Below are 13,169 nucleotides of genomic sequence, written 5' to 3' on the forward strand. Positions count from 1 at the left end.
CAGCACCAATTAAAGAATGAGTTCTCTGACATTGCTGAACTACCATCTGCCTGCAGAGATAAAGTCTGCACAGACATGGCTAATGCCCCAGTGCACAATGAGGTGAGCATTCAGCATCACGAGGCGCTCCGTTCCCTGGGCATGCGTGGGGTGCCAGGTGCAGAGCAGCCTCTGGAGCTCCCTGGGCAACCTCCAGCCCGTTTCAGCGGGAAGCTGGCTACTTACTGCCATTTGAGGCTGACCGCTGGATTCAGTGTGACATCCAGAGTGAAACTCCTATAATTGCTCAGTCATAACCAATGGCTGCAGGATGATGGACTTTCACTGATGAAGCCTCTCCTGGAGCTGGATGCGTCTCAGTTCTGCTCCGGACTGTGGGATCACTGCCCACCCCTTCAGTAAGGCCAAATCCTTCCCACTCTTTTGCAGCTCCCCCAAAGGTCCCACAACACTGGCACACTGTAGGATCACTTCCCACGGAAAACACAGTGAGCAAACAGCCTTTCCATCCCCAGGATCTTTTAAACACTTGCCTCACGCTGATCCCACCAGCACTCACTGAACCACCACTCCTCCAAGTCCCTGTCACAGTCACATTGCCCACTTCCCCAAAGAATATAAAAATACACTTGCAAGAATCCAGCCAAGTTTCAACAAATCATTTTCCTGGTAGATGCTATCAATGCCATTTATTTAAATAGCTGCAATATAAATAGGCTTTCTAATGAGAAAATAGTTTGAGGGGGTTTGTGTGGTACACTAAAAAAAATTACTTGATCTTGTCTGCAACTCCTTATATGTTACTTAAAATTAATTTCAAGAAATAAAGGAAATACCAAATCAAATGGGACATCTTCTGTTAGAAATGGTTTAATTTTTTACATTATACAGTGATCCCTGTAAGGTGTTAAGGGCTAGCAAGCTCAGACTAGTGACCAGTCCTTCCCTGCTTTCATTTGCCAGAGCAATGAAACTCAATCTTAATTGCATATACTTTCATCTTTGTGCTGTAATAAAAATGCATTTGATTTCAAGCAGAATATATGTGCTTTGGCAAATTCATCAACAAATCACAGTTTGCATCTAGAGTAATTTTAAAGTATTTTAGCATGAAGCTGCACCTACAGAAGACTTAGAGGCTGTGGACTTTGGGCCATGCCTTGCCTGTGCCTCTCGGGTGCCTTTACTTCCACAAGGTTGCATTTCATTGCATGGCTGACTGAGCAAAGGCTTGTGAAGCTGTCCCTTGGGTGTTCCCTCATCTCTGATCATGCTTGTCTAATAACTTATTTTTTTCTGAGATAACCGTGTTCTCTATCTTTCTGTCATAAGGAGAAAGAAAAGCCTCCCCCCATCAAAAATTTTAAAAAAGAAAAGAAAAGAAAAAACTAAGAAAAACATTACACAGAACTTTCAAGGTTACTAGAACTGCTATATAATTAATAGCTATGGGTATGCTTCCCAACAATGGCTTACTGAATAAAAAACCAGCTCACTTTACATGTTGACTTTTAAGAAACTTTGAACATTTCACCGTCGTGTGAACTCCTTTAAAATAAAATATTTAATATCTTTCTTTACATAACGTTTATACACCATACATTTGTGTAGCATATGTAGTTTCTATAATCATTCTTCTGCATTTTTATCTGTGCTGTTGTTTGAACCGATCTTTAATGTGTTTCAGACAATGTGAGAATTAACTACCAACAGGAAGAAAAACAAGCTTTGAAATGAAACTGTCATCTCCCAGTTCAGCAAAAAGAGATAATACCCACTGGCCTTTCTACAGTAGCTCTTGAATGTGAAAAGCATAGGGTATTCTAGAATTTCCCTGACAAACTTTTACACGTGTTATACAGGCTACCCACCAGGACAAGAAATCTAACACATCAAAACATGATTATTTATTGTACAGGAACAGGTCATCTGCATGTTTCAGTGGATATACCAAGAATTCCCAGGTGGCCTGGGCAAATATCCCAGAGTCTTCAATTCCAGCAAGATCTATGTATTAAAAAAATACACTGAAAACCCAATGTACAGTAGGCCTAATTGTGGATATTCATTTTGCCCTGCACACGCAAACTGATGCATCAACAGAAAGGTCTCTCTTATCTCTGTCAGGTGACAAAATTGAGCAAAACCTCTGTGTTATCCTGAAGACTTGATCTTAGAGATCTGGAGTCTCAAAACACAGTCAATTATATTTATAATAGCAACAGGGGTTTTTTTGAAGTAAGAAAACATACAGTTTTGACTGTTCACTACATTTGCAGCTTATCAAACACAGCATGATTAGTTTTGATCTTCTCACAGAGATCACACCAGCAAATTTGCATTAAAAAACCCAACAGCATCATTCCACTAGTGGTTTGTTATATCATTATCCTGAACAGGAAAACCTTGCTGCAGCCCTACACGGAAACCCTCATTTCAGAACAGAAACTCTTTCCAAGGGGACAGCAACAATAGAAGTGACCAGCTACATAAAGAATTCTTTACTGAATCAAATATTTTAGTTGTATTTTGCCACAGATAGATCCTTACCAGACTACAACTGGCCCTGGCATAACTTTTTTTTAATTTATTTTTTTCAATGGCTGATATGCATGTTACAAAGCCAGAGGACTTGGCAAAGTAGGCGATGACAACATTAAGAACTAACTCTTGTTCTTATTAAGTTCCTGTTAGAAAAACAAAAAAATCCACCTCCTCAGCACAATATACACAGCTTAACTCCTGATAGTGAGAAGTTAATAATAATTATGGTGGCTTTGGACCAAGAATCTCTTGATAATTACTTCTATTAGATTCCATGCACACTTTGCACAGCTCTCTGTGCAGTTCTCATCTATCTAGATAACACAAGTACACTGCAGCTGCTGAGTAGTTTGATCCTATTATTATTTTGGTGCAGAGGACCTTAAAACAGACCAAAACAACCACTGTGAACAGAATTCAAAACGACAGAGACCTGCTGAGGTCACTAAGGTCTGCATTGAAGAAGCATCTGCCTGTGGTCAAGTTGGCTGATGAAAAGGTTGTGTGCACCCCCTCACAGCTATTGATGGTGACAGCACAGGCACAATTCTCATCCAAGGTCAAGGAACAATCCACAGGCAAGCAAAGCTCCACTGACAGCCAGGGTGAGTGGCCATGCCTGGGCAGAGGAGGAGAGAGCTCTCAGCAGAGCACTCAGACATTCCCCACATGGTTTCACAGAACCTGGACAACTAAAAGCTCCCAGGAAAAGGGGTCTGGGGGTGCTGGGGCAGTAGGTTCCCCAGGAGTCAGCAGTGTGTCCTGCAGCCTGGAGGGCAAACCACAGCCTGGGTTTGCCCTCTGGCAGGTGGGAAAAGGCAATTCTGCTGCTGCCCTCAGCACAGGAGGGGCCTCCCCTGCAGCTCTGGGGACAGCTACCTCAGAGACCAGTGTCAAAGCAGAAAGGAAAATGGCTTGGAAAGATGTTGTTCATACTTAGTGCGGCAAGGAAACTGTGTGTGCCTTGGACATGTGATGCAACCAGTTCAGCAAGACAAGCTTTGCTGCAAAAGCAGATGCAAACTGAGTTATCTTTTATAAATGTCAGGAATTTCATTGTTTTAATGACTTATTTACAACATTTAGATTCTAGCTTGCTGTAGTGAGACTTAGCACAAGAGATAAGGGATGCTTATAAAATATTTTGGCCAGTTATGTCCCCAAATAATTATTCTCAATTGCCTGTGGCTCACAGATGTAATTAGACAATATATTTCTTCTAAGTCATAAGGCTGTTTAGAGATGTGGTTGAATAAACACATCAAAACACAGAGTTGCTCAGAAGCTAAGCTGGAAAGGTCAGGAGAAAACTCTTTAAATATGTGACTTCTTTCTCTTTGGAGAAAAGAGAAACCATGGAGCAAGGGCAAAGAGAAGAAGAAGAAGAAAGTTTTAGACATAGGTTCATTTGTCAAAAAAAACAAAAACAAGAATATTTCCAAACTACATTATAAATTCAATAATTAGCATTAATTTATCCCTTACCTGTGAAGTTTCTGCATGCACAATCCTATCCTGGACTTTAGGACAGATAAAGATTCCATGTACATCAAATCATGCACAGGGTATGAGGAATAAAAACAGTACTTATGGATACACAAGACACTCAGAGGACTGGTAATCAAGCACACAAAAAAACTGATAACTAAAAAAAAAAAACAGGTTCAGGCCTGCAGTTCAGAATAGGAGCAAATATGGAGCAAGTGCAGTGCTGAAGAAAAGCTTGTTCCACATTCACAGAATTCTGCAAACTACAAACTTTGATTTATTACATTCCTTGCTCACCTTTTTTTTTTTTTTTTTTTTTTAGTAGATAGAGCATGGCAAGCTTTTTCCTACCTGCTGAACAAACTGGGTTTTGTTTTTAACCTGGGTAGCTCCTTCTATTTCCTGCTTGATAGCCTGTTCTGGGTCTTTAAGCTACACAAAGAACCCCCTGCAGGAAAACCACATGCTCACATTCCATACCATATTTCATGTGGCAAGTGCACTACAGTGACCATCCCTCTGCTCCCACTGAGGGAGGTGAACCTCTGCACCTTCAGAGACCAGCACATTTCTGTTACAAGCTTGAGTTCAAAAGGTGAGATTTGTAAAAAACACCAGGTGCAGAGGATGGCACACTGCTTGGCAGATTACATTACAGATTGCACTTCTTGACATACTGGCTATTCTAAAAGAACTGTGCTGTGCAATGGTCATCCTGAGAAAACTCGTAAGGAAAGGTGATATGATAAATAAAATCTGGAGAGAGAAAACCAGTGAGACTCAGTAACAATTCCACTTGAGCCTCAGAGAGGACTCGTGAAAGAGGTTTGTTGTTTAGGTAGGTAAATATATATTAAGGACTATTTTGTATTCTGTTTAGATGCTCAAGTGCCTGAAGACATTTCTCTTTGCCAGTCACTTCTATTTCAGATCAGCAGTCTATAAAAAGAAGGAAGCAATACATGCGAGCGTTCATGCCGCAAGAGCTCGCATCTATATAAATATCCTGCTGAGGAGAATTGCCCACTCCCTAGCATCTCATGCAAAGACACAAGGAAAGCCAAGAGTCTGCAAGAAATCTGCTGCAGTACTAAACTCTGCTTGAAATCTCTTTGAAGTTATATATATATATATATATATATATATATATACAGGCAGGATAGAAATATGGGAGGCAGTCACCAATTCTCCATCCAGTAACCTCTTGCAACACTCCCAAATCTCTGATTTACTCTGGGAGAATGCTGTTGCATTCTCAATGTAAAAGTGCTGTTATCTTATTGCAAACATCCCATCCCATACCTTCTCGGTGATTTCTCACGGGTAGTTCTTCTCAACACTGCTCCTTCTTCTTCAAAGCCCAGACAGCAACTGGCTCTAGGTCCCAGTTCTCCCTGTCTTATAGGACTGTTCTTCTTTATTGGTTACATCTGTGAGTCAAGTCTGTTTCTGATCTTGGATAATTGGCCTGGCTGCAACTCTAGTAAAGCTGCTTTTTCCACATATCTTATACTCTATTCCCACCACAGAATGCCATGGAGCGCTGTCTTCACCAGCCCTCCACAAAACTCACAGCTGAAAGACTTGGTCCAAGAGAGTTTAAAGCAACACAACAGTTAAACCAAGCCATGATAGATGTGATGTTGAAAATAACCCAGGTCTTGAACTGAATTTAAATGGCTGCATTTTCTGGTGATCTCAGTTTTCTCCACAGTGCTGGACAGATATTTCCTGGGGCACAGAATGGTCTTTTCCTCCAAAATGCTAAATCAAGCCAACTCTCAATGGTACTGAACTCTGACACAGCCATGTGGACTGTCAGCTAAGCCAGCAAGGAAGAAGGATCCCACCAGAATATGGTATCAGCCTTAAACATAAATTTTGTTTCCTTACAGAATTTAAACCCCAGTGGTTTGTGTTTTTAATAATTTCAAGTGTTCTGCTTTTGCAGATAAATGAAATTAAATCTATTTTTTTTAAATGAACGAAACCAAGCAAACAAAAACCAAAAAAAAAAAAAACCACACCACAAAAACTACCAATAAAAGAAAAGCCAAACAAAAAAAAGTTTATATTTCAAAGCATGAAGTAGACATGTAAGACAAGTAACCATATCCTTGGAATTATGCTATCTTCAAAGATATTTTCAGTAACATCCTGAATGCTCTCCTATGGTGTTTATGATCTCCCCCACTACTGAAACTGATGAGGACACTGCAAAAAGGTAGCTACAAAAACTGTAAAAGAGACAATTCAGTTTTTACCAGTTCCAAATCCCAAACAACAACATCATTACACATCTTTTGCCAAGCTGATATTTTGTTTTATTACACACAGTAAACCCTATCCTGGTCACATCAAGGCAATTCTCAAATGACTTGTCTGTGTAGCTACTGACCTGGGGCATTTTACTCAACTTGCAGGAGGAGGGTGTTTTCTGGAGAATGCTGAAAGACAGAGGGAGCTTTACTAATTGCTATAATTACATGCTCGGGGTAATTTAGTTGAAAATGAGCCACACAGTGTTTTCATGTGGCTCCAATATTGCTATGTCTCACAGTTCAGGGAGAAGCAGGAAGTCACAAGGAACCTACAAATCAGACAAATTGGATCAAAACCATCTGCAGATTTACCTGTGACAACCTGTTTGCCCGACACACAGGCAGTGATGAAGCAAACAAGCAAAGCACTGGCATATGCTGCTCAGGAGACAACAGTAAGACAGCACAGTAGAAAGCAAATTTTATTGCTGTGTCCTGTTCCTAAGTACCATCAAAATGTTTTCATATTTCATCCCTGAGAGCGTGCAGTGAGTATTAACACAGTGGCAGAGCTCCACAAGTTCGAACTGGGGATGAGGCTTAACCACCCACCTCTACTGCCCAGGCAGGAAAGAGGTTCAAAATGAGATATGTCTGTCCCTACTCTTCAGCCTTAAAATAAAGAAATTGTATCACTGAATTGCTGAACCAGGCTTAAGATCTGCAAAACCCTTCTGTCTTAAACATCTCCCTTTTTTGTCTTCTAATCAACTGCTAAGCCTTTGATTTGTGATTACTTAGAACTCAAGCTGTACTGGACACTCAAAGGCATAATGGACAAGGGGTGGAAAGAGCAGTGTCACTGGAAAAAAAAAAAAAAAGCAAAACCAGAAAGCAGCCCAAGTCTTCCAAAAAAGGCTTGTCTGCTTACAGTGACAGCTGCCTGCTGTCTGACAGACTTGAGAAAGAATCCTGGTCCCTCCTTTTCACTGCACAGAGGAATGAGCAGCCACTGTTACAAGAACCTGTGACCCCCAAGCCTCTTGAAGCCCCCCAGCCTCAGGCCTGTCCAGCACACGAGTCACAAGGCTGGCACATGGCAGAAGCAGAGATAACCCTTCCACTCTGATGTTTCTTTTTCTCAATCAGCAGTCAAGTGTTGTGCAAATGCCCTTCTGCACAGAGTTTTTGTGTGGATGACCAACACAGCACATAGAGCATATGGCCCATCATCCAGGGTTTATAAACAAGGTTACTGTGAGCCACCAATGTGTCTGAAAAGATGCATTCTCCAATAGAAAGCACGTTCATATTCACACTGAAAGGACCACTAAAAGGATCACATCTCCCATGCCTCTCACCGTGGACCACATTTAACTTGTGGGACCCTGCTGCCTCTGTGCTGATCTTCGAACTGAAATACAAATTGGAATTGATTCCATGTCATATTTTATATATCATATTTCATTTATCATTACTTGAAGTGTTACTGGATTTCCTAAAGCTGCAAACATCTTGAACCAGACTCCTGCCTTGTCAGGAGACACTGCAGCAACATCTCTCTGGAAGGGTCAGAGATTTCTCTAAAAGCTGTACTGTATGAATGTATGATAAATGTATGATTCAACCTCTCACTAGGAGCACCCAGAATTCTTCAATTTGTGGCGGGTGTTTTAGGCACACAACAGTTGTATTCCTTTGTCATGTAAATTGGAATGGCTTGCCCAGGTACCATAAAGAAGAATAACACTTCAAAAATTAGGTATCAATGGATACATCTGGAAGAGGAAAATACTTCCCACCAGAATTCTCTTCGATAAGACCAAAGCTCTGAGAGAAAGTTTTGAAAAAGTAAGAAGTTTTCAGAAGAAATGGATGGTAGAAAATCTGCATCTCCTTCAGAATAATTTGTGTCCTTTTACTTATCTTTAAAGATGAACATAATGACTAACATTGGTGAACAATTAGGTAAACCTCTGAGATTACTCCACATGGAAGCAGTTTTAGAGGTTAAATGTTTTAATTCCAAGAGATGGCTTAAAGATTAGCAAAATTGCATTGTCAAGTGCTTTGGAAATGGTGTCTTCACAAATGGAGCCTCCATCCCTCCTGCACAACTGGCTGCATATGCCCCAGTGTATGTGCTTGTGTATGGGTGATGGTTGTCCTTTCTGTAACAAAAACTATTACATCTCTACACTTGGAAGTCTCTCCCAGTTCTTGACATAAGTAGTGGCAGATGTTGCTACCTTTGGTGCAGAGAGATTAATCTTTGGCAGGTTGCAAACTTGTAAGTTAAATGAGAACACTGCAGAATCATGGGAATACCAACCCTGGGAAACAGACTTACATAAATTCTCTAAAATGAATAGCAAACTTTTTGAGTTATCAGAACTGGGAGGGTTTTTGACAGCTGATTATTGAGTTCTCATGTTGGATAATGTCCTGGAAGACCATTCAGAGATCTGACTTCTGTCAGCTGTGGATTTATATCAGCCAATATTCCTGCAGCCTGTGACAAAAGCAAATCCTACACTATGTCTGAAATGTGCATTCACATGTGTTTTTTCAGTGCTAGGACAAGCTCTACACTAGCCTTAACAAAAAAGGAATATTTTTATAGTGAGTTTAGTAAGGTGTCTCATCATTTTCTTGCCTGTTTTAAGGACTCTAAGTGAATTTTTTAGAATGGAGCATTTTTTTAACCTTTATCTCTGACCAAAGACCTTTTGATGCATTCCCAGTCACAAAAGCTTCAACGTAGCTCATGGGCTAGAAGGTGGCCTTGTTCAAGTAAATGGTTGTTCAGATTTATGCCACTAAAGTATTTTCATAGACTTCATTATATTTTTTGGCCAATAAGACAGAGATAAGCCTACTGAATGGTCAGTGAGAAATGTTAAAATGTTCCACAGAGAGAACAGATGTGCCTTTTGTTTGCAGTATAGGACTCCAGTGTTCACATTGATTATCATGCCAACAGCTGTGCAATGAAACTCTTATTTTCTCAACACTATGTAAAGATTAAAGTCTGGCTTTTGGAAAATTGGACTATTTTACTAGCTGTTTAACATTAGCTCCAAAGCCAACAGTATCATCCCAAGCGTTACCTTTGCACAAATCAGGGCTCCTGGCTGTAGATCTGGAAGACAGGAACAGAGCACCAGAGGCTGGACAACAGCTCCAGGCCAACCCAGCAGTGAGATTACAACATAAAACTTGGAGCAATTCAATGGGCAACAGGATTGTCACAGTAAGCAAGTGCAAGCCATTTTAAACAGTGGCCCAGCAGAAAACTATCATTGAAAGGATAAAAAAATGAACTATCTGAATATTAATTACAGTCAGAGAAAAGTTCTTACTTAAGCAGCTTTCTGTTTTTCAACCAGCTATAAAAGAATGTACCAAAGGTAGGAGAAAGCCATTATCATTTTGTGCCACTTTTATAGACTTGGCACAAATCAAGACGATCTCTGTGAGCCACCACTAAGATTTCACCTATAAAACTGTCTGCCATTTCAAAACACTGGTAGAAGTGTCAGACAAAAATAGACACTTAAAGAACAGAAAATCACCTAAATGGCTAAAGAAATTAAATTATGATGACTATATTGAAGAAGCACATTTATACTTCTGTAGATAATAGAAAGGCCAAGGGGGAACTAAAATTTGATTAACTGCTTTTTGTATCTCAGTGTGTTTCATGACTATACTGCAGAACCAAATGGAGCTTCTCTGAGTGTTTTCAGATCATTATCAAAGCTGTAAAATACAACCTTCTATCAGGAGAAAACAGTACTGGCTACTCAGTGAAAAATTATTTCAAGCAATATATTCAGCAATGAGAAGACAAAAAAGCATTTCTAAACATAAACAGTGAAAAGAAGATAATGTTAATCTTCCACTATTAATTTCACTGCAATCATAGTCAAACTAGCAACTAATAGAACTTTGCAACACTGAATTAGATTCCAGTAGATTATTGGATTTTCTTTGTGCTTCAGTAATCAAGTACACTAACAAACTGCAGTCACTGAGTTCCCATTATACTCTGCCCTTGTTTCAAAAAATTTAGAGTTCAGCTTGGGGTTGTAATTATTTAAACATTTACATCTTCACACCTTCCAAATTAACATTTTATTAGGTATATCCAGAGTCCATGATTTTTTACAGTTTAGGAAATTTCCACATCAGCTTTTACACGAGGAGGGAGGGAAAGGAAGTTCAGAAGCTAAACTGGAGCTTTTTTGTGCCATGCTAGAAAGGGGTTTCAGGGTCTTCATGGAGTAAAACAAAGGAAGCAGAGTTTTCTTTACTGTTTCTGTAAACAAATACTCACTTATATGCAGATTATCTTTACATGGCATATCCTGCAGAGCCTACTGGAATAATAAGCTGACCTAGTGGAATTTGAAAATCCAAGCTACTTTTAAAAAGCTGTTCATTTGTTGGGATTTTTTCCCCCTCAGAGATTATTTCATCTTCATCCAAAACTTATCCAGTCCTTGTAAGATTACTATTTAAAATATACTTAGATTAAGTTATTAGTAAAATATCAGATTTAGCAGATAGTCTTGCACATGTTTTTCTGCCTTCCTAATTTCATGTTCTAGAGTCTAAATATTTAAAATATTAACTCTTCTTCTGTGGTACAGCAATTCTGTACTTTTTGGCACAAGATAAGCAAATAAATCTCAGCTTATATCACTGTACAAAAGTCACATCTAACTTTTGTCTTGCACTCTGAACTTAAGGAAAGTTTTAGGTTCTTCAAAATTCAAAAGGAAAAAATGTATTAAAAAAACCTTCAAAATTAAATACACAAATAAGCAAATATCCCCAGAACTCAAAAATCTTGCTCAAAGTCACCTGCAGTTGACTGCACTTGCAGTTCTGGTTTATATAAAACCATTTTCAAAGAAAACTTCTGTTTTAAAGGCAAAGGGAGAAAAAATCTTTTCTCAGGCAAGAGTAGGAAGTGAATGCAAACTGCCTTATTCCAGGCAGCTGAATTATTTTTCTTTTATGCAGATTTGCAGCACTCACCATATTTTAATCCTCGTTTTGTTGTGCTGTCTCTCATGGAGAGCCCATCATCCTTGAAAACGCTCAGACAAGAAAACCAGGACAACTGTAACACTTGATCATTCCCATATCATAATCTCCATATAAACAGAATAGCACAAATATAAAAATACACTCAGCTCTTCCGTTAAAATCTAAGGAAGGTGTTGCCATCTGTACCAACCACAAAGACAAATCCAGATAAACACCTCAAGGCAGGCAATGTTTTTCACCTGAAATGCTGACCACTTTCCCGCAGCAATTCTGAATTAGCTGCAAGTGGTACAGCTTCCTCTGTCCTTCCACTTTCATTCCTCACTGTCTGTCACTCTTAGCTGCTCCTGAAGGGAGGATGCAGAGAAGAGGGTGCCAGCCTCCTTTCAGTGGTGCCCAGTGACAGGATCAGAAGAGAAGGGCACAAACTGAACCACGGGAAGCTCCCTCTGAATGCCAGGGATCACTTCTTCACTGTGAGGGTGCCCGAGCAGTGGCACAGGTCACCCAGGGGGGCTGTGGAGCCTCCATCCTCAGGGATATTCAGGAACTGTTTGGACACAGTCCTGGGCAGCCTGGTCTAGGGGACCCTGCCTGAGCCTGGGGTTTGGGCCAGGTGACCTCTCGAGGTTCCTTCCAACATATTCTGAGATTTTGTTTCACTGATCCAAGAAATTCTTCCAATACCCATCTGCATGTCCATGAATGTTCCCTGGTTAATGGTGCAACAGTATTGAAATAATGAAACTGCAACTGATGAAAGCCATATTAAGAGACCAGAACGAGGAATCAGTCCCAGCACAGCAACCTCAGCCCATGGGCACCTTATTATTAGAGCAAATTAGGCTAAGAGCTGAACTGCAGCAAACACTGATTTATACAGGGCTGTTAGCCTGTCAATAACAGAGTAAAAGACATTTGTTCTGAGATGTATATGTCAAAGGCTATTTCCTCAAAGTATCTAATGAATAAAAGGGTAGGACAGTGCTGTCATTTCAGCTTGGATCAAAACTCACTTTTTAAGTACCTTACAGGATTCTTTAGAAATATAAGCATCAACAATATTTTGTTATCTCATAAATTATGCATCTTCATTAATTTAAGGGAACAGTGCAGAAGTCTGAAAAAAGAGACAATACACTTACAGATAATATAATCTTTTCCAAAAATATCTTTTATACACTGATGGTCACACTGCTACAATGTATGTACAAACTATGTAAATGACCAAACTATGACCAAACTTATTTAACATCTAAATCAGATGTAAATTAACCAGAACTACCAAATTAATTTTATAAGAAGAATAACCACAGATTAAATACCACTGCTGTAAAAATGATTCTGTAAGTAAGCTGCAGCCACGAGAAAAGACTGATATAATGCACCCGGAGTGCTTCTCATTTACACACCTGAATTATAAGGAAATGTTCTGTATTTCCCCTTGGGGAGGAGGTGAAATATGCTCCACTGAGCCGGAAACTCACTGCTCTTGATTTTTCTGCCTCAGGTTGACTTAGATATTCCCCCTGTAAATCTGCCAGACTCATAGTGGGAAATTCCAAATACATAATACTCACATTTGTCGGTGTCATGTCAAAGTCATGCTTTTTTTTATCATGGGTGTGTATATACACACAGAGATTTTTACACACTCACACAATCTCCAGTAACATTTCATTCTGCCTTCTTCACTGTTTCCCTACAAAGCAAGGGCCAGGGACTGCAGCATGCCCAGCTTTCAGGAACCATTCCAGAGCCCCAGACATGGAGTTCAGCCTGAGCAGAGGGAGGGGAGCAGCTCCTGGCTGCACCTAC

The 13,169-nt window shown here is 39.9% G+C and overlaps 1 protein-coding gene across 5 annotated transcripts in view; it reads right to left on the minus strand.

Moving 5' to 3' along the window:
* The window catches only part of GRIN2A (glutamate ionotropic receptor NMDA type subunit 2A), a 163,163-nt gene that overhangs the window by 113,190 nt on the left and 36,804 nt on the right, over positions 1–13,169 (minus strand). The window contains exon 1 of one of the 5 annotated variants that reach the window (XM_038150722.1): positions 12,932–13,161. The exons of the other annotated variants lie outside the window; for them this stretch is intronic. Within the exon in view, the coding sequence (XP_038006650.1) occupies positions 12,932–12,946 (15 nt within the window). The 5' untranslated portion in view covers positions 12,947–13,161. Of the gene's footprint in view, positions 1–12,931; positions 13,162–13,169 lie in introns of those variants that run through there. 5 annotated transcript variants of the gene reach the window in all.

Source organism: Motacilla alba, chromosome 14 (genome assembly GCF_015832195.1).
Source record: "Motacilla alba alba isolate MOTALB_02 chromosome 14, Motacilla_alba_V1.0_pri, whole genome shotgun sequence".
In the NCBI taxonomy this organism is placed as follows: Eukaryota; Metazoa; Chordata; class Aves; order Passeriformes; family Motacillidae; genus Motacilla; species Motacilla alba.